General features: G+C 51.1%; 1 protein-coding gene across 8 annotated transcripts in view; it reads left to right on the forward strand.

The window, feature by feature from the left end:
* Positions 1–493: 493 nt before the first annotated feature.
* The window catches only part of NOD2 (nucleotide binding oligomerization domain containing 2), a 35,078-nt gene continuing 16,274 nt past the window's right edge, over positions 494–19,297 (forward strand). For 5 of the 8 annotated variants that reach the window (XR_004281379.1, XM_032325309.1, XM_032325311.1 and 2 more), the window contains exons 1-4: positions 494–581; positions 5,690–6,156; positions 13,017–13,122; positions 15,833–17,648. Coding sequence is in view for 7 of the 8 variants with exons in the window: in XM_032325309.1 (XP_032181200.1) it covers positions 5,698–6,156; positions 13,017–13,122; positions 15,833–17,648 (2,381 nt within the window). In the remaining variant the exon portion in view is untranslated. Of the gene's footprint in view, positions 582–5,689; positions 6,157–13,016; positions 13,123–14,279; positions 14,369–15,832; positions 17,649–19,297 lie in introns of those variants that run through there. The other 3 variants (XM_032325315.1, XM_032325313.1, XM_032325316.1) reach the window with 3 other exon arrangements.

A 19,297-nucleotide genomic window follows, 5' to 3' on the forward strand; every position in this document is an offset into this window, starting at 1 on the left:
TTTAGATGACTATGGGCTTACTGGTTGTCAAAGGGTGTGGCGGTTAACTCTGGTTCCCACAGCTTTCCTGGGTTTTCCTTCCACAGGATGTCTGGGGCGTGTTTCCGGAGCGGGTCTCTGGTTCCCTCTAATACAAAGGTGGCTCACTAAGTGGGACACAGTTGGCCCGGGGTCCCATTGACGAGCTGCCCAGGCCTGTTCGCCCTCCTGCCTAGTCTCGGGAAACCTCTGGGCAGCCCAGGGTTGGGCGCAGGGCTGGGCCCCCGGGCCGGGGGCTAGGCGGGGCTGTGGCCCACCCGGCAGGATGGGTGGGCCCATTGCGGGGCCGGGGTTGTGCGCGATGGGTGGGGTGGGTGGGTACAGCGCGGGGGAGGGGCGCCTGAACCCCGGGGCTAGGGCGTGCGGGGCTGGGGTGTCGGGACCGGAGGGGTGTAGCCCGCCGGGCGGGGTGGGTGGGCAGAGCGCGGGGGCGGGGCGCCGGGACAGAAGGGGCGGGGCCAGAGAGGAGCCGGAGTGGAAGTCTGAGCCTTGAGGGTTGTGCCCAGACCGCAAGGCGGAATTGGGGCGCAGGTGATTGTGCGGTGAGTGCCCCTCTACCCTGCACGGGAGTGCAGGGAGCTTTTGAGCTGTCCCAGGCGTCGGGCATACCCTGGTTTTCCCTTCGGGAGTCCTGGGGTCTAAATGGAAGGTCGAAGGAAAAGGGGGAGTCTCGAGGTAGCGGAGCCCCCTGGCGGACAGCGGCTACAGAGGATGAGGAGACTTGGGGGCGTGAGCAGGACTTCCGGGCCCCCTGAAACTTTGAGGTCTGGAGAGAGGCTGTGTGCTGCGATCCTGACCGGTTTGGAGGGGGAGCCTGCAGAAGGAGAAGTCCCGAGGCACAGGGTTGGCCTGGGAATGATATTTCAGTTCTTAGAGGAAGCCTCCTCAACGCTCAGTTGAGACTCCTCTTTTTGGGCCGCAGTTTCCCCATCTCCATCATGCCTGTGGATGGGTGGGTACAGGTAGCACTGTCTGGGTGGTCTCTAACCCCGCCCACATGGCCTTGTAACTCTTAGGGGAGCCTCCTGCCTCCTTCCTTCCCTTGCCGGGTATGCAGACCTCTGCTCATCCCCATCCCTTCCCACAGGGGCCCACACCGGGGCCTGCCCAGCCTTGCATCCTCTGTGGCTTCTGCCCTGTCCTTTGGTCCTCATGTCGGGGAGCAGCCATCTGGTCCTACTGTTTGCTTTCCAGGAAACTAAAAAGCCTCCCCAAATCTCCTCCCACAGCTGGATCCCTGGCTGTGTGTCTGCTCTTGGTTGTCTCTCTCTTTCTGACCCTGTAGGCTTCTCCTTCCCGTGGCCTTGGTCTCCGCATGGACTGTTCTTGTCTGCCATGTCACCTGTCCCCTTGGTGAAGATCAGAGTGACACTCCTGTTGCCTCTGCTCTCCTGTCCCCATCACTATGCCCTTAAGTTTGTTGGTTACTCAGATCCCCTTTGCCAGTTGGGGAGCTGAGGCTGGAGGGGACCCCTATTTAGCCCACCCACCTCCCACCTGGTGCAGGACCCCTCTGGCTGCATATGGTCAGTGATGATGACTTATGGGGGTGCCTGTTCATTGTCCTGCAGCTCTCCTTACACTGAGCTAAAATCGATGGCTTGCAGATTTCCACCGCTCAGTACCACTTCTGTCTCCTGGAGCCATGCAGAGTCAATTCACTTTTTTACTCATTCAAATGATCTTTATCGATACACTGGGTGAGACACTGGGCTGTAGCAATAAAAAAACACAAAAAGTCCGAATGAAACTCCCCGCCTTAATGGATTTCATATTCTAGAAAGGAGTAGGACAGCAATCAAATAAGTACATACATGATCTATCAGGCAGTGAGAGGTGCTGTGGAGAGAAACAAAGCAGACAACGCGGGTGAGGGCTGGGCTTGGGTATCGCAGGTTTATAAAGCATAGTGAGGGAGGGCCTCTCGGAGATGGTGACAATGGAACAGAGCCTTGAAGGAGGTGAAGGGTGAGCCATAGCTCACCTGAAGGGAAGGACAGAGCACCTGTGGAGGGAAGAGCACAGAGTCTGTGCAAAGGCCCTCAGGCAGAGGCATGCCCGGTGGGAGCAGGTCCAGCTTGTTCCAGGAACAAGGAGGAGGTCTGTGCGGCTGGAACAGGATGGGTGAGGAGCACGGGGTGGGGGGTTGAGGGGGGCTAGTAGGAGATGAATGCGGAGAGGTAAGGGGTCGGGAAGTGAGGGTCCATTGCCTGGGGCCTTGAAGGCCACTGTGAGGACTTGGGTTTTTACTCTGAGTGCAGTGAGAGCCACTGGAGGACTTTGAAGAGAGGAGTCACCTGCTGTGAGTCAGGGCAGGAGGTTGGGGGCGAGGGTAGTGACCTGACTGCCATTGTAACTCTTAGGGGAGCCTAAGGGTGCTGTATGCACAGCATAGAGGCCATGGGAAAATATCAGATTTTCCGATTTGGGGTCAGGTTTGAAGGTAGGGTCAGGAGGATTTGGATGTGAGAGAGAGGTGGAGTCGGGGATGACTCGAAGGTTTTTGGCCCCAGAGTCTGGAAGCTTAGAGCTGCCATCTCCTGAAATGGGGGCTGTTTAGGGGGGAGGAGCTGGAGTGCTGGTTTGTGCCTACTATGTCTGAGATGCCCGTTAGGGGTCCACGGGAAGGTGCCCAGGGGCAACTGGGAAAGTTTAGTAGGGGGGCTTGGAGCTGGAAATAAAATTTGAGGCTGGCATTTAGAGCCGTAAGAGTAGGTGAACTCACTTAGGGAGAGAGTGGTACAGAGGAGAGAGACCCGACCCAGGAGCTCTGGGGCTCGCAGCAGCCGGAGCCAGCCAAGGAGACAGACAGACGGAGCGGCCAGTGGGATGGGAGAAGTCAGCGATGGGGTGTCCTCTATGGCAGGGAAGAGCGTGGTGCTGCAAGCGGAGAGAGCCGTTCTGATAGATGCCTTTGGCCTAGCCAGCTGGTCGAGGGCTGAGAACCCAGCTGAGACCAGGACAGTCTGGAGGGCCGTGCCTGGAGGGGTCACGTAGGAAAGAACGGAGCACAGCAGTACAGATGACCAATGGGATTCCTGCTGTGAAGGGAGGTTGGAGAATTTGGAGTTGGAACTGCCAGAGGAAGAGAAGGCTCTGGGTGTTGGTGGGAAATGGTCTGAACGGATGATATAGGGGCAAGAAACAGGACTTTAGGGACAATTTTTATGAAATAGGGAATGATAGGTCATCTGTTTTCTCTCATGCCCAATTGAAGCCAAAGCAGGAGAAACTTCAATTGGACATGATGGTGAACTTCCTGAGCTGGTTGTTTGAGGACCGCAGCAAGGCCAGGTTCTCCCCCAGGGACGTTTACAGCAAGAAAGGACAATGCCTGCTCAGAGACAGGGTTTTGACCAAATGCATCCTTGGGGATTCTTTCTGCTTTGAGGTTTCTGGAAGGAGGCCAAGGAAGAGTGGGGACTTTCCAGTTGCTGGGGGGGACAGGGCATCAGCCCTTAGAGCTCGGGCCTGCCGCTCTTTCCTGGTGTCTGCAGATACTTGATGTCACTGGTTGGATGTGTGTGGCTCAAGTCTTTGTCAGTTGCTCCAGACTTGGGGTGTTTGGGAAGGACTCCTGCTTACTCCCAGGTTGTCCCCCGGGGGTGAGCACAACTAGGGGGTGTGTCTCAGGTCCAGGGAGTGTCTCAGTGCAGGTCATGATGGATGCACAAGACTTTATAGCAGAACTGATGAGAAGGACCTAGTTACTGCACAGAAGCTTGGTCAACCCTGGCTTCTAGGCGGTCGTTCTGGGATTTCCCTGGGAAGTGGGGTCTGGGTGAATCCAGACCTGCCAGCCCTGTGCCACTCAGCCTTGGCCTTCCTGCTCAAGGCCGTGCCTGCTCCACCATGCCTAATGACCTTTGCAGGGGGAGTGTGGTCTAGGTTCTCTGGATACAGAGGAGGGAGGAGCTGTCCATCCTCGGGCATCAGTTAGGTAAGAGGAGCAGGTGTTGTCCGGTCTCTTATGAACTTTGCAACATCTTTAATTCCTGGCTGCACGCCTGCCCTCCAGGCATGGGTCAGAGGGAGAGTGCCCACTCCATGTCTGGGCTCTTCCCAGAGGGTGGTGGTTCTTTTCCCTAGGTCCTGGGCAGGAGTGGCAGTGGTGTTGGGGTTTCCACAGCCAAGAGTCATGCCAGAGCCAAGCCCAGGGGTCTTCCTACCTGTCCTGTTCTCCCCTCTCCCATCTCTCCATATCTACCCTCCTGACTTCTCTGCCTGGCTGTGGGCCCAGGATGGAGGCCTGCCTGGCCAGAGAGAATGGCCCTATAGAAGCTTCTAGATGGGGAATGCCCTCCTGAGCTTCCAGACATGCAGGCAGCTTTGCCTTGCCTTGTCTCCTCTCTGGCCAGTCCAAGGCTTCCAACCTGAGTGCTGGCAACAGTCTGAGTTGGAGATGTCTCTCTCCTTTCCCAGCAAATAGGAGAGAGACAAAAATCTCCAAGGGTTTTGGTGTCTCTCTCCTCCCTCGAGTAACTCAGAATGTCCCTGTTTTGGAAAAAGAAGGAGGTGTTCCTCTTCTGTTTCCCTTTTGCTTTCACTTTCTCTGGGCACTGCACCCGTCCATATCACTGGTCCCTGTGACAGTCGCGGCATGGACCCACCTGAGAGACTTTCTCTGCTGCTTGGGGACCCTCCCGGGGCCTGGAGCTCGGAGAAATCAAAAACTTCCCCTCAAACTCCCAGAGCTCAGAGCCTGAAGGCTGAGCCCAGAGTAAGCCACAGGCAGAGACCACAGCATAAGTTGTGTGGTGGTGAGGGAGTGGGAGGGAATTGAGGGCCTGGGCCAGGGGATAGTTGGGAAGCAGGCGGTTTCAACTGGGGTCTGTGCTCCCCCGAGCTTTGAACTGATGTAGTGTGCACTCGGATTTTTGCTTCACCTGGGCTGAGATCTTTATAGCAATGTTCTGGTCTGTCCCCTGGGGTCTAGGTGGGTGACCCTAGCAGGCATGGGCTTAGGGGCCTTGTGGGGTATCCCAAATGTGGGGGAATTAAGGGCATGGATTCTGGAATCACACTGCTTGGGTTCAAACCCCAGCTCTACCTCATCTGCCTGGGAATCCTTGTACAAGTCCCTTGGCCTGTCGGTGCCTCGGTTTCTTCATCTGTAAAATGGGTCGATTGCAGCACCTGCTTCAGAGTGGTTGGGCGGGTTGAATGAATTCACATGTGGGAGCCCTTAGACCAATTGGCATCCCTTTGCATGTGCTTAGTAAATATCAGCTGTTACTGGCGAGAGCACAGCCCTCAGTCTGAATCCAGCCAGCAGGGCAGAGCCTGCTCCTAGGGACCCAAAGAGAGTTAATTTCCAGATCCCTTGGTAATCCTTGCTCTGACTATCAGCTCAAGCCTTACCAAGCCTTCTTGAGCCAGGGATGAAGTGCAGATTTGGAAACTAGGAGCCTTGCTTCAAACTCTCTGTAGGACCCCGAGCCCATTTTTTGCCTTGTCTGGGCCTCATTCTGTACTTCTGCACAAGGTGGAGCTTGGAATCCTGGACTGGGTCATGTCCCAGCAGAGCCATGGCCTCTCCTCAAAGTTGAAGTGGGGCTGACTAATCACTCCCCACCCCTGCCCCCACTGCCCCCACTGCCCCCTGCCTGCCTTCAGAGGAGTCCTGCACTGACCTCACTCTCCTCCCCAGGTTATGAAATGTGTACCCAGGAGGCTTTCCAGGCTCAGAGGAACCAGCTGGTGGGGCTGCTCGTCTCGGGGTCCCTGGAGGGCTTCGAGAGCATCCTGGACTGGCTGCTTTCCTGGGAAGTCCTCTCCTGGGAAGACTATGAGGGTCTCAGCCTCCTGGGCCAGCCACTCTCACACTTGGCCAGGCGCCTCCTGGACACTGTCTGGAACAAGGGCACTTGGGGCTGTGAACAGCTCATCGCAGCCATCCAGGAGGCCCAGACCGACTACCAGGCTCGGGAGCTGTCCAGCTGCTGGGACCCCCACTCGCCCCACCCAGCCCGGAACCTGCAGAGTCACCGGCCAGCCATCGTCAGGAGACTCCACGGCCACGTGGAGGGCGTGCTGGATCTAGCCTGGGAGCACGGTTTCATCAGCCAGTACGAATGTGATGAAATCCGGTTGCCTATCTTCACGTCCTCCCAGCGGGTAAGGCACTTGGGTCTTGGGTAATCAGAATTCACGGGAGAAGGGTGCTTAGTCACTAGGACGGATTTGTCTTGGGTGGGGGGGCTGGCCTTCCCCCGCAACAAGGTCACCAGGCAGGTAAAAGTTGTTTGGGGCCTGTTCTCTGTGCCTTTGGAGCTTCTCTGCAGAAACTCTCCCTCCTTAATCTTCCGCCTCTTCTCATCTGTGAAACTTCAGTAAGGTTCTCAGGAGAAGTCAGTGACTTGATTCGTGTAACCCTTTCGGCAGTGTCTAGTGCATAGGAGCCACTCGCGATCATTCCCACTGGCCGCCATTAGTTGTGTTACGACGATATTCTGTATGCTTTTTGATGGACTTAAATTAACAGCTCAACATCAGAATTCATTAAGTTGTATTTGTGTTTCATAATTAATTATTACATTATATTTAATAGATAATTTAACATTTAATTGCTACTCGATCATAATGAGCACACTGTGGACCAGTGCTGTTCACTTGTCTATGTTGGATTTCTGATACGCCCTTGCTTTTGGCTGATAGACATTCAGAGCTGGGGTAGAACTCCCTCTGAAAACGCCATTCCATGAGACCGGAAAAGTGTCTTTAGGGTGGTTTTGAAACTCTTTATTCATTTTACCCTAAGGAGCGACCCTCAGAGCTCTTGAGATACAGATGGAACTGTCACTGACATCCCCTTTATGTACTGGAGAACTGATGCCCAGAACAGTGGTTTGATGGCACGGGAGTCTTGTGTTGGACCTGGTACCTTGACTCCCGTGTTCATTGTTAATGTATGCATTCATTTATTCAGCCAGAATCTATTTTTTTTAAAAAGATTATTTATTTATTTATTTGAGAGAGAGTGAGCAAAAGTGGAGGGTGGCACAGAAGCAGAGGGAGAAGCAGGCTCCCCAGCTGAGCAGGGAACCTGATGGGAGACTCGATCCCTGGACCCTGAGATCATGATCTGAGCCCAAGGTAGACGCTTAGCTGATGGACCCACCCAGGCACTCTGTTGGCCAGAATCTGTTTAGATACTTAGTATGTGCCAGGCTCTTAAAAGCTTCTTGAAATAGACACTAAATAAATACTCGTTGATGGAACACCTCAGTTATTGAATGAATGAATGAATGAATGAATGAATGAAAGAACTGGAGTTAAATGGCAGTGTGAGGATGAACCGAACTGGGGAATTTTCTAGTTTTTATTTGTCAGTTAAAAAAATGTCTTTGGTGATTAGGTGAGTCTAGGTTGGGACCGATGGGATAAGCCAGCATGTCCTCAAGGCTGTTTGACAGCTGGCTCAAGGAGGCTGCATGTTTACAGAGCGCACGTGCTATGGGCCCCTCTTGTTACTCATCAGTGCACGTGAAACATACAGTTCTACCCTGGACCCCAGCTCCTCAAGCCTGGCCCTGTGGGGATTCCAGAAAGCATGTTTGTCATTGTACCTGCCCTGGTGTCTTTTGTGATCCGTTGTAGAAAGTGAATCAGCCCCTTTGGGAAGTTCAAGGATTGTGTCTTGTCATCTTTGATCAAGTGTTCAACAGTGTGGTTTGGTGTGGATGCTCTGATGGGTTTAGAGAAGGTAGCCTCGAGCCTAGAGGGGGACAGGACATGCATCGAGGAGGTATTCGGATTGACGAGAAAAGAAAATAGGGTAATCATGGGCCAAAGAAGAAATCATAAAGGAAATCAGAAAATAATTTAGAACCAAACAGTAATGAGAATTTGATTTATAAAAATGTATGGGGTACAGCTAGAGTGGAACGTAGAGGGAAATTTATAACCTTAAATGCTAATGTTAGGAAAGAAGCAAGGATGCATTTTAATGAGCTAAGACTCCATGTTCAGAAAGGGTTGGGGGGACAGCAAAAGCACCTGTCGCTGGGACTGTGCAGAGCATGTGGCGGACAAGACCTCTGAGGGTTATAGGCGTTTCCCAAGGGACTGGGTGGCCTGAAGGTTTAAGTTTCTGGAATGCCGCTTCTCTCTAAGCTTTTTCTGAGCTTTCTGATTCTCCAACTTGATGGGTTGCCTTCTGCGGCTGAATATCTGATTCATTGTGGCTGGCATTTGTGGTATGTCCAACTGACATATCCCCCCAACCCAGGACTGCTTTGTTTATTCTTCTAAACTGAACTTGTAATTTTCTAGAAGGAGGCGGTTGTCATAGATTGCAGGTTGAGGACTGAGAAAATGCTTCAGTGGAAGAACTAGATGCAGTGTTGCAAGAACTAGATCTAAGTTGTAGAACCAGATCCCTAAAAGACCCCAATGCTACTGTCTGCTGAGTGAGTGCCTACCACGTGCCAGGCACGGTCCATAGCCCTTGAAGGTTGTGATCTCTATGCCACACTACAACCTTCTCAGTGTGTCGTGTTGGTTCTACTGTTTCCTAACAATAAAGGAACTGCCCAAACCACCCATCTGGGAAGTGGCTCAGCTAGAGTTCCAATCCAGGCCTGATTGTCCCCAGAGGAAATGCTCTTTTCTTTCTGACATGAAATGTGGGAGTTGGGCAGTTGGGTGTAAGAGTTGTTAGCAGACTTGAGGCTATCAAACCAGCAGTCCATCTGACTCATGCACCTGCTCAAGCTGCTAGGCCAGGGTCAGACTGAATAGCTTGACTCTTTTGTGATATTAACTGCAACACCTTTAACTTGGGAAATGGACCCATCACCCACAAAAAGACATAGAATGTTACTAGTACTTTCCTCCACTGCTACCCGTAGCCTGACTTTTGTGTAAAATCATTTCTTTGCTTTTCTTCATAGTTTTGACACCTTATGTAATAATTCTCCAAACAATGTGTTTTGTTTTGAAAAAGTTCTAGCAAGCACAAGCATAACAGTGTCAAGGAAAGAGATGTCCTGCCTCTCCTACTTGGATGCAGGCTCCCAGGGGCAGGGAAACTGAACAGGGCCTCAGAGACTTGGTCTTGGCTTTACCGTTTGGATGCTTTCTAAGGGTTCCCACTGGGAAGTCAGTGGGCAAGGTCATTGAGTGAGTCCTGAGAGCTGGAGGGTCTGGTAGGGCAGTGATGAGTCAGAGGCCGGATGTTCAGGAATAGTCAGAGGAAGTGGGCTGCTCTGTATGTTCAGTTGTAAGCTTCTCCAAGGCTCTTCCAGCTCCCAGGAATAGGGCCAAGCAGGACACTTCTGAAGGGTGAAATGGGTGTCCTCAGCTGACCCAGGCCACAAGGGTTGAGAGAAAGAATGATATTAGCCTGTGGTGCAGACTAGCCAAATACAGATAAGGATTAGAGCCAGGTGTGCCTGGACATCTAGGAAATAATTCCCTTGAACATGTGTGACTCTTAAGTCACGTTGCTCCAATCTCCTTCTACTTATGGTTAGAGCCATTATCCTGAGATTTCCCTTCCTAATCCTCTTGTGTTGGTTTTCCTCTATCCTTAGTCTTCCTTTGTCTTGGTTTATTCTATTGTGGGAGATGGTATCTTCCAGAATCTGTAAAATGAGTATCTGGGAATTCAGATTTTAAGCTTGCACATAGCTACAAGTTTCCTTGCATTTGATCAACATTTTGGTTGGGTATAAAATTCTGGGTTGGTCATTATTTTCCTTCAGAATTTTGAGACTATTACTCTCTTACCTGCTCTCTTTCAAAGGAGAATTGCTAGAATCCCAGAACTCATTTATAACAGAGTTATAACATTTATAACTCTTTCGGGATGCATGTGACATTTTCTTTTGGCCCTTTGTCATTCTGAAATGTCACAGTGATGTGCCTTGGTGTTTTTCCATTGTACTGGGCACTCAAGGGAGCTTTGGATCTGAAAACTCAATATTCTTCTATGTTCTGGAAGATTTTCTTGATTACTGTGATTTCTTTCTCTTTTTTCTCTTCTCTCTTTATGGAACTACTACTTGAATTTTAGGACTCCTAGACTGATTTCCTAAGTTTCTTCTCTTTCTTGTCCATTTTGTATCTCTGTGTCCCTTTGCATTAGTTCTTCTATTGTATCTTCCACTTAATCTTTAAACTTTTACACCCTTGTGTTTTTCATTGTTGCTACCATGTTTAATTTGCAAGAGCTATTATAAAATATTTCTTATTATAGCATCGTGTTCTTGTATTATGGATGCAGTTTCTTAGCTTACCCAAGGACCATAAAGGTACAGTGGGTTTTTTGTTTGTTTGTTTTTGCTTTGTTTTGTTTTGTTTTATTTGGTGGGGGACAGATTCTTTCCCACCCCGCATAATAACCTTATTATCCTACAAGTTGCTTTCCTTTCCCCACTTATTTGGCCTTGATCTCCCACATGAGATGCTTTCTTTGGGCATATGACGCTCCTTAGTTGGCCGCTCATGACTGAAATAGACTCCCTAAAACTTACCGGAAACTCAGAGCCTATAGGTGAAACCTGTCTACCTTGCATTTCACTGTAGACGTTTAGGAAGTGATGGTATTTGTATCTTTAGACCATTCCTCCTAGGCTGGTCTGACTGCCAGAGTTGTGGGAGCCCAGTGAGTAAGAGGGCTGGCCAGTGACTGTGGTGGAGAGAGGTCTCTGTGTTCAGCACTCATTGTGCACATGGTCATTTAAACTTTCTTTTGAGGGCATTGCTGCCCACCTCCTTTATTGTGCTTGCTGCCTCCCAGTCTGGGGGCCCTGTTTTAGCCTTTCCAGATATAAATCTCCATATTCTGCCACAGCAGGGCAGGGACAGTTGCTGTTGGCTTGGAGTGGGTCAGGGGAACAAGAGATCTGTTTTTGTTTTTGTGTTTTTAAAAAATTTTATTTGTTTATTTGACAGAGAGAGATCACAAGTAGGCAGAGAGGTAGTCAGTGGGAGAGGGGGAAGCAGGGGATCCCTATTTTGGGCTCGATCCCAGGACCCTGAGATTATGACCCGAGCTGAAGGCAGAGGCTTAACCCAATGAGCCACACAGGCACCCAAGAGATCTGTTTTATAAACCATGTTGACTCAACCCTCCCTACTTGAATCATTTCCTTTGGTTCTGGAGGTACCCGATGCTCTTAATTCCAGAGATCTTTATAAAGTCTGAGATACATGTTGTGTGGTTTTCAACTTGCCCACTGGTGACTTAGGATCTGGCTTTCTGGGTTCTTCTAAGTCCATTACTAGTCATTCCTTTGGCAAGTCCTTGAATGCATTCTCTGTGCCAGGCACTCTTCTAGGTGTTGAGGAAACAGCAGTGAGCAAAACAGACAACAATCCTCGTCCTGGAGATGCTCATGTCCCAGTGCAGGGCGATGGACAATAAGCAAAAGGAAGCAAATGACAGGGTACATTGGAAAGTGATGGATGTGCTATAGAAAATAAGTAGAGTTGGTCTGGGGCTTGGAAGTTATAGGGAGTGGAGGTAGTGATGGCAATTTTAGATAGAGTGGTCGGGGAGTTCTAAAGAAGGTGATATTTGAGCAAAGGCTTGAAGGAAGTGAAGGAAGGGGTCATGTGGACAGCTGGAGAAAGGGTATTCCAGGCAGAGGGGACAGCCCCAGCAAAGGCCTAGATGTGGGAGCATGCTTAATGTTTCCAGAAACCCTGAGGCTGGCATTCTGAGTGGAATAAGCAGGGGTAGGTCAGAGAAGTTAAGCAGGATCCCGAGGGTCACAGACAGCACTTTAGTCTGTTTGGAGCCTTATAGGTTATTGTTGACCTTGGGCTTTTACTCTGAGAAAATGAGGGACATGCTGGGACAGTTGTAACAGGAGAGGTATGATCAGACTTTTAAAGAATGACACTCAGCCTGTGGTGTTGAGAATAGATTCTGGGGACAGGGACAGAAGCAGGGACACCAGTTGGGCAGCATTTGCTGTTTTCTAGTTGGGCACTGATGATGGCTTGGACAGTAGCATAGAGGAGGGGACAAGAAAGGGTTGGGCTCTCTAGCTGCGTGTCCACTGGGGTAGACACTGGCCACATGTGGCTATTGAGCACTTGAAATGTGGCCATGGGATTGGGAGTTGTGGTCCGTGTTGGGGATTCTGCTCTGAAGACCTAATATGAAAGAAAGAATGTAAAATATCTCAGTAATTTTTTTATATTGATTACATGTTGAAATGGTAATATTCTGGCTATATTTGGCTAAATAAAATATATGATTGAAATGGATTACATTGGTTTTTACTTTAAAATAATATGGATACTAGAAGATCCAACATTACAAATACATCTCACATTTGTGTATACCCTCTGGGCAGCGAGCGTTCTACTTCTGTTGTGCTGTTCTGGATACATGTTTGTGCTCAAGCCAACAGGATTTGTTGGGTGAATTGTAGGGGAGAGGCTTCCAGGGCGATTCTGGAAGTCTGGGGCAGAGCAGCTGGAAGGGTGGCATTGATTTTAGCTTGAGAGGAGGAAGGCTGTAGGTTTGCAGGTGGGTGTAGACGAGGAGTGTAAGTGTGGATATGTTAAGTCGGAGGTGTTTTGGGGACATCTAAGTGGAGATGGTGGGCAGGCAATTTCGGGTGTGCGTGTCCAAGGTTCAGGGGAGGAGGTGAGATTGGAGATGGAAATGTGGGCGTCGTGCTTAGGGATGGGATGCCAAGCCTCGTGTCTCCATGCAATCACCTGTCTTCCAGATGAGTTCTCGGTTCCAGAATTGTTTTTCCTAACCCTGCAGGTTTATAGATTTATGGCTTTTTTTTTCTTTAAGTTGTTCCTTTTTAGTGGGAGCCAGATCGGGTATATGTGTGCTCTAGTGTTCGCTTCATCACGCAGCATCTAGTGACTTCTTTAAACTTGTCTTGCTGGTTGGGGGTTTTTCTGGCCTCTAACTGTGGTGGAAGGGAGACACCTATGAAACTCATCTCCACCCGCCTTTCTAGAAAGATACTTTTTTTTATGTTATTTTGCTTTCCCCATAGGCAAGGAGGCTCCTCGATCTTGCCACAGTGAAGGCGAATGGGTTGGCTGCCTTCCTTCTACGTCATGTTCAGAAATTGCCAGTCTCGTTGGCCCTGCCTTTTGAAGGTATATACTTATATGTTCTTCTCCGTTCATCAGAGGGGGAAAAAAAGGCTGTACAGAGTCCTGATTAAGAGCAGAACTCTGGAGTGAGATGTGCCTTTAGAATTTCACTTCCTGGCCGTGTGGGCCTCCTTAGGACTCAGTTTCCTGATTTCAAGGGTAACACCCGCCACTAGGATTGAAAGGATTACCATGTGTAATATTAGCGTTAGCTTTTATTACTTCCCGAGCGGGACAGTGATAACTGAGCTTCACTAGCCAAACTCTTATGATCTGTGCTGCAAAGCATACATTTTGAGATAGGGCTGTTATCTCTTGATTTCTGCAATTTAGCTACTCACTATCAGAAACTGCAGGACCCAACCGATTTAGATAATGTGGTATCTCTCCTTGCACACAGCCACCAACCCAACCCAGGGAAGGGAGGGGCTCGGATCCCACAGCTGGAACCTGGCAGACATCCTTGCAAGGTGCTTTATTTATGGTATCTGTCCTTGACAACAACCTTGAGAAATCAGTGTCATTTTTTCCAATTTACGGATGTGAAAACTGGGGCAAGGGGGGGGGGTTGAGGTGGGGAGGATGGCTCTGTTTTTAAACCGTCTTCACCGCTGCTTCCCTTTTCCTTGGGAGAGGAGAGATCGTCTGTTGTAAAGAGCAGGCACAAGCCTTGTATGTCTTGTTCCACTGTCACCATAGGGATTGGTCATTGGCAGTGAGGGCCCCTGAGCTGTGGGTGGTGGTAGCAGAGAGATTTACTACTCTGAGCTCTACCCTCTGGGTGGCAAGCATTGCCTGAAGGAAGGATGGCTAGAAGCCAGTGCTTGGCGCCTCGATGTGCACGGTTTCCCTGAGAACAGGGCACAGACGTCAGTTTCCAACCAAGGCTGCATGGCACAGAGCACGGTTCCCCGGGTTGGGCCTTGGTTAATGTCCGCTGTTGATATCACACGTCGTAACTCTGTGACATGGTGTAAGATTCCCGAGGGTGACCAATCCGAGGTTGACAATTGACCCGTGTTTAAAATGAAAGATCCTTGTTTTTCTGGAGAATTTTATATTGGTGGTATCTGGAGAACCTGTGTTAGAGCTCAGGGTATTAGAAAAGAAGGTGTATATTTTATGTTATCTATGTTCTGTTCTCTTGGTATATCCAGAGGGCTTTAAGAGCAATGATGTTCATCAGCTCTGGGCACAGAAGATGAAACAGAAACAGGAGACAACTGCTTTGGAGGACCATGAATAGAGCGTCAGTATGCTAAGTGTGCTCTGGGAGAATTACTTGTTAGTTTTTGAGTTGAGAACAAGGGCGCCAATCTTTGTTCGGGAGCAGTGAAGCCGTGATGCCCCAAGGTCCCCCCACCCTGGGGGCCCTGGCCTACCACTTCCCCATTCCCTGAAAGGGGAAGCGACTCCTGATACAGAAAGTAGTTTGCTCACGTTGGTTATTAGGATGGTAAAGGAAAAGCAGCAGCCTTGTGGACACACCCCATGCGCAAGCAGGTTGCCGAGGGTTAAGCAAAGAGGATGGGGAAGTGAATCTTGATCAAGGACTCTTGTCCAAGTGCTTGACCCCGGCACCCCACTGACCCTGACACCAAACAGTGCTAGGTCCACCTGGATTGTCGAGGATAAAATCCTTGTCTCTTTAGTTTAATCACAAAGTCCATCCTTTGTAAGTAAGGTAACATACTCACAGATCCCCAGGATTGGGACATGGTCCTCCTGTTGTACCTACCAAACCCATCAGTATCATGAAAACAAACACCATCTTTCAAGAGTTTACCATATGTCAGACTTTGCTCAATTCTACTGTATCTTGTGTCCTCCTGTAACAATCCTTCAAGCTGTGGATTGTCCCTAATTTTGGAGATAAGTATACTGAGAAGGGGAAGGTTAAGTGGCTTGCACAAGGTAATGAGGGAGCCAGCTTTCAAACCCAGGCATATCTGACTTCAGAAACTGGGCTGCTGGGCTCTTATACCTTGTGTTTTTCTTTAGAAAGATGCAGCTGAGGTTGAATGGTGAAGAGGCTTCTCGAAGGCCATCCTAACCAATTCGGCTGGACAGGCATCAGCAGGCAGGTCCTCTGACCCCAGCCTGATGCTCATTCTAATCTACAGCCTTTTAAAAGATTTTAAAAGATTTTTAAAAGATTTTATTTAAAAATAAAGAGAGAGAAAGATCACAAGTAGGCAGAGAGGCAGTGAGGGGAAAGCAGGCCCCCTGCTGAGCAGGGACCACCCTCCCCCCACCCAGCCCCGATGTGGGGCTCAATCCCAGGACCCTGAGATTGTGACCTGAGCCAAAGGCAGAGGCTTAACCCACTGAGCCACCCAGGCGCCCCTAATCTACAGCTCTTCCTGATGTCAGTAGTAATAATAATACCACTAGCAAATATCTTTGGAGTACTGGGTTGGATGCTAAATGAAGCACTTGACATGAATTATCTTAACTGCTCCATGTAAACCCTATAAGGTAGGGACCCCCATTTTCCCACTTCAAGCCTGGGGGTGGGTGAGGGGATTCCCAGGCTTAGGAAGGTTATGCAACTGTCATCAAAGCCCATAGCTTGTGATTGCAGAAGCCGGGGCTGGCACATGCCGGCTCTTCTCTCCATGTATAACATCACATGCCCTCGTGCAGCCCTCTCTCTGCCAGAGCCCATCCTCCCCACTGTCCTACCTCATCAGCCTCTTCTTTGGTCTTCCAGATGCCGCATGTAAGAAGTACATGTCCAAGCTGAGGACCACGATATCTGCTCAGTCTCGCTTTCTGAGCACCTACGATGGGGCAGAGAATCTTTGCCTGGAGGAAATATACACAGAGAATGTTCTGGAAATCCGGACAGAGCGGGGCCCGGCCGGACTCCCACAGAAGAGCCCTGTGACGCTGGGCCTGGAGGAGCTCTTCGGCACCCGTGGCCACCTCAATGAAGAGGCAGACACTGTGCTGGTTGTGGGCGAGGCGGGCAGCGGCAAGAGCACGCTGCTACAGCAGATGCACCTGTTGTGGGCCTCAGGGCGCGACTTCCAGGAATTTCTCTTCGTCTTCCCATTCAGCTGCCGACAGCTGCAGTGTGTGGCCAAGCCGCTGTCTGTGCAGACGCTGCTCTTTGAACACTGCTGCTGGCCTGACCTTGGCCAACAGGAGGTCTTCCAGTTCCTCCTTGACCACCCCAACCGTGTCCTCTTAACTTTCGATGGCTTTGATGAGTTCAAGTTCAGGTTCTCGGATCGTGAGCGCCACTGCTCTCCGACCGACCCCACCTCTGTCCAGAATCTGCTGTTCAACCTTCTGCAGGGCAACTTGCTCAAGAATGCACGCAAGGTGCTGACCAGCCGTCCGGATGCGGTGTCCGCACTGCTCAGGAAGTACCTGCGTTTGGAACTCCACCTCAAGGGCTTCTCGGAAGAGGGCATCGAGCTGTACCTGAGGAAGTGCCACCGTGAGCCGGGGGTGGCCGACCGCCTCGTCCGCCTGCTCAAAGCGACCTCACCCCTGCATGGGTTGTGCCACCTTCCTGTTGTCTCGTGGATGGTGTCCAAATGCCACCAGGAACTGTTGTTGCATGGTGGCGGGTCCCCAAAGACCACCACGGATCTGTACCTGCTGATCCTGCAGCATTTTCTGCTGCATGCCTCCCCACCAGACTCGGTGCCCTGCGGTCTGGCACCCGGCCTGCTTCAAGGCAGGCTCCCCTCCCTCCTGCACCTGGGCCAGCTGGCTGTCTGGGGCCTGGGCACATGCTGCTATGTGTTCTCAGACAAGCAGCTCCAGGCAGCACACATCGACAGCGAGGACATTTCTCTTGGCTTCCTGGTGCATGCCAAGAGTGTTGTGCACGGGGGCACAGCCCCCCTGGAATTCCTGCACATCACCTTCCAGTGTTTTTTTGCAGCCTTGTACCTTGTGCTTAGTGCTGACCTGTCACCGTCCTTGCTCAGACAACTCTTCAGTTGTCACGGGCCACGCAGCTCGCTGCTGGCCCGGCTGCTGCCCACCATGTGCGTGCCACGCTCAGAGCACCAGGAGGGCAGCACGGCCGCTTTGCTGCAAGAGGCTGAGCCCCACAACCTCCAGATCACAGCAGCCTTCCTGGCGGGGCTGCTGTCCCGGGAGCACCAGGGCCTGCTGGCTGGGAGCCAGGTGTCCGAGAAGGCCCTGCTCCAGCGCCAGGCCTGTGCCCGCAGCTGTCTCTCCTGCAGCCTCCACAAGCACTTCCACTCCATCCCTCCGGCCGTGCCGGGGGAGGCCAAGAGCATGCATGCCATGCCTGGGTTCATCTGGCTTATCCGGAGCCTGTACGAGATGCAGGAGGAACGGCTGGCCCGGGAGGCCGTGCGGGGGCTCAAGGTCGGGCACCTGAAGCTGACGTTTTGCGGCGTGGGCCCCGCGGAGTGTGCTGCCCTGGCATTTGTGCTGCGGCACCTCCGGCGTCCCGTGGCCCTGCAGCTGGACCACAACTCTGTAGGGGATGTTGGTGTGGAGCAGCTGCTGCCTTGCCTCAACGTCTGCAAGGCTCTATAGTGAGTGTTGCTCGGCGGCGCTGGCTAGGTGTGGGGGAGTGCCGGCGCTGAGGTGCATTGTGGGAGCTCCGCACTGGGCCCGGGGAGTCTGGGCTCCACCACCCCTTCTAAGCAACTCCAGCCCAGCCCCTTCCCCAGTCTAGGCCTTAGTTTCGCAGTGATGATGACCCCATGCTTATGGAGTGTCCTGCCTGTCAGGCGCTGTGTTACTCACTTCCTACAATTAATTCCTTTCATCTCGGTGAACACCCTGGGCTGTCTACCCATTATCCTCTGTATGAGGCCCAGAGAAGCAAAGTCCTTGGTCTACCATGACACTGGAGATGGCAGGGCTGGTTTGAACAGATCACATCTTTCCGGTGATGAGTCCTTACTCCCTATAAGCAGCCTGCCCCAGGGATAGATTTTGGGGGCTCCACGAGAACCTTGAAGTGACACGTCCAGTTTTGCATATTATGTGTGAGTTATTAGGAGCCACCCACAGTTTAGAGGTGACTGAGGCCCCATGAGAGATTTTGAGATCACAATGAGATGCGAATGTCGGGATCCAAGGGCTGGAAGGGGCTGCAGAATGGCACCTGCCTTTTTATCCCTCATGTGGTGTGGCACCCCCGTGAGATGATGCCATCATCTGTACTGCTTCTGGACCCCCGTCTGGAAGTGGGAGGTTCCCCCTTCAGAACATCTGTCTGTTTCAGCCCCCACAGGGCCTCTCTCCACATCTTGGGGCAGGTGCACACAGAGGGCATGCCCAGGTCTGGCAGCCAGGAGGCTGCAGGCTCCCCCACTTTCCTCCCTGCCTTGAAAGGGCATGTCCTGCTCCCTATTTAAAACCTCTGAGAAAGCAGAAGTGGTAGCTTAACGTTAAAATCGACTCACAGCCTTCTGGGGTTTTCGGTCTATCCCACATGACGTTAATTTGACCCTAAGCAAGGGAGGGACATACCTTCCCTTGAATATATTAGGATGGCATACCTTCCCTGAGCCAAAGCAGCCAGGTTTTCTTTTTCTCTGGAGCAAACATAGGCATATCAGTTAGAAACTATGGTGGCCTGTGTTATCCCTAACATAGGGTCCATGCTCTTAAGTTTATAAATATAAGGTAATAATAACACAATATATAGCATATTTTGTAAGTGAACATGTATATTATAGATGGTATATGTTAAAAATACATCAGGAAGAAATAGTCGACACATTTAAATTGAATGATTTACAGAAAGTTTAATAAAGGGACTGTTTTCAGAGGCTTGGGCAGCAATTAGGAAGAGCCTAAAGGGATACAGCAGGGTCCTGGGGCCAGTGACTGTGGGGTGGGGGTAGGGATGGAACTGTCACCACCCTCTGTAGGCCTGGAGAAGAAGGGCTTGGGGGGCAGGTGTGGAGAAGGCTCTCTGATAGGAGTAGAGGCTATAGAAAGCTGGGAGAATGGGGCCTTGTCCCTTCTTCCTCTTTCTGCTCATGCCTTGACTACCCAACCTGGAGTTGGGTGACTGCTGCTGTCATCCGTGGGCATCATCAGCTCCTCAGGACCGAGAGCCAGGTAGAGAGGGAAAGTGGATCTGGCCAGGCAAATGAAGATGATTCTGTTTCCCCAGAAAGGAGGAATCCCCAAATTTTCACTCAAGAAGTCTGAGGCCTGTCTGTGG

This window comes from Mustela erminea, chromosome 19 (assembly GCF_009829155.1).
Source record: "Mustela erminea isolate mMusErm1 chromosome 19, mMusErm1.Pri, whole genome shotgun sequence".
Lineage (NCBI taxonomy): Eukaryota > Metazoa > Chordata > Mammalia > Carnivora > Mustelidae > Mustela > Mustela erminea.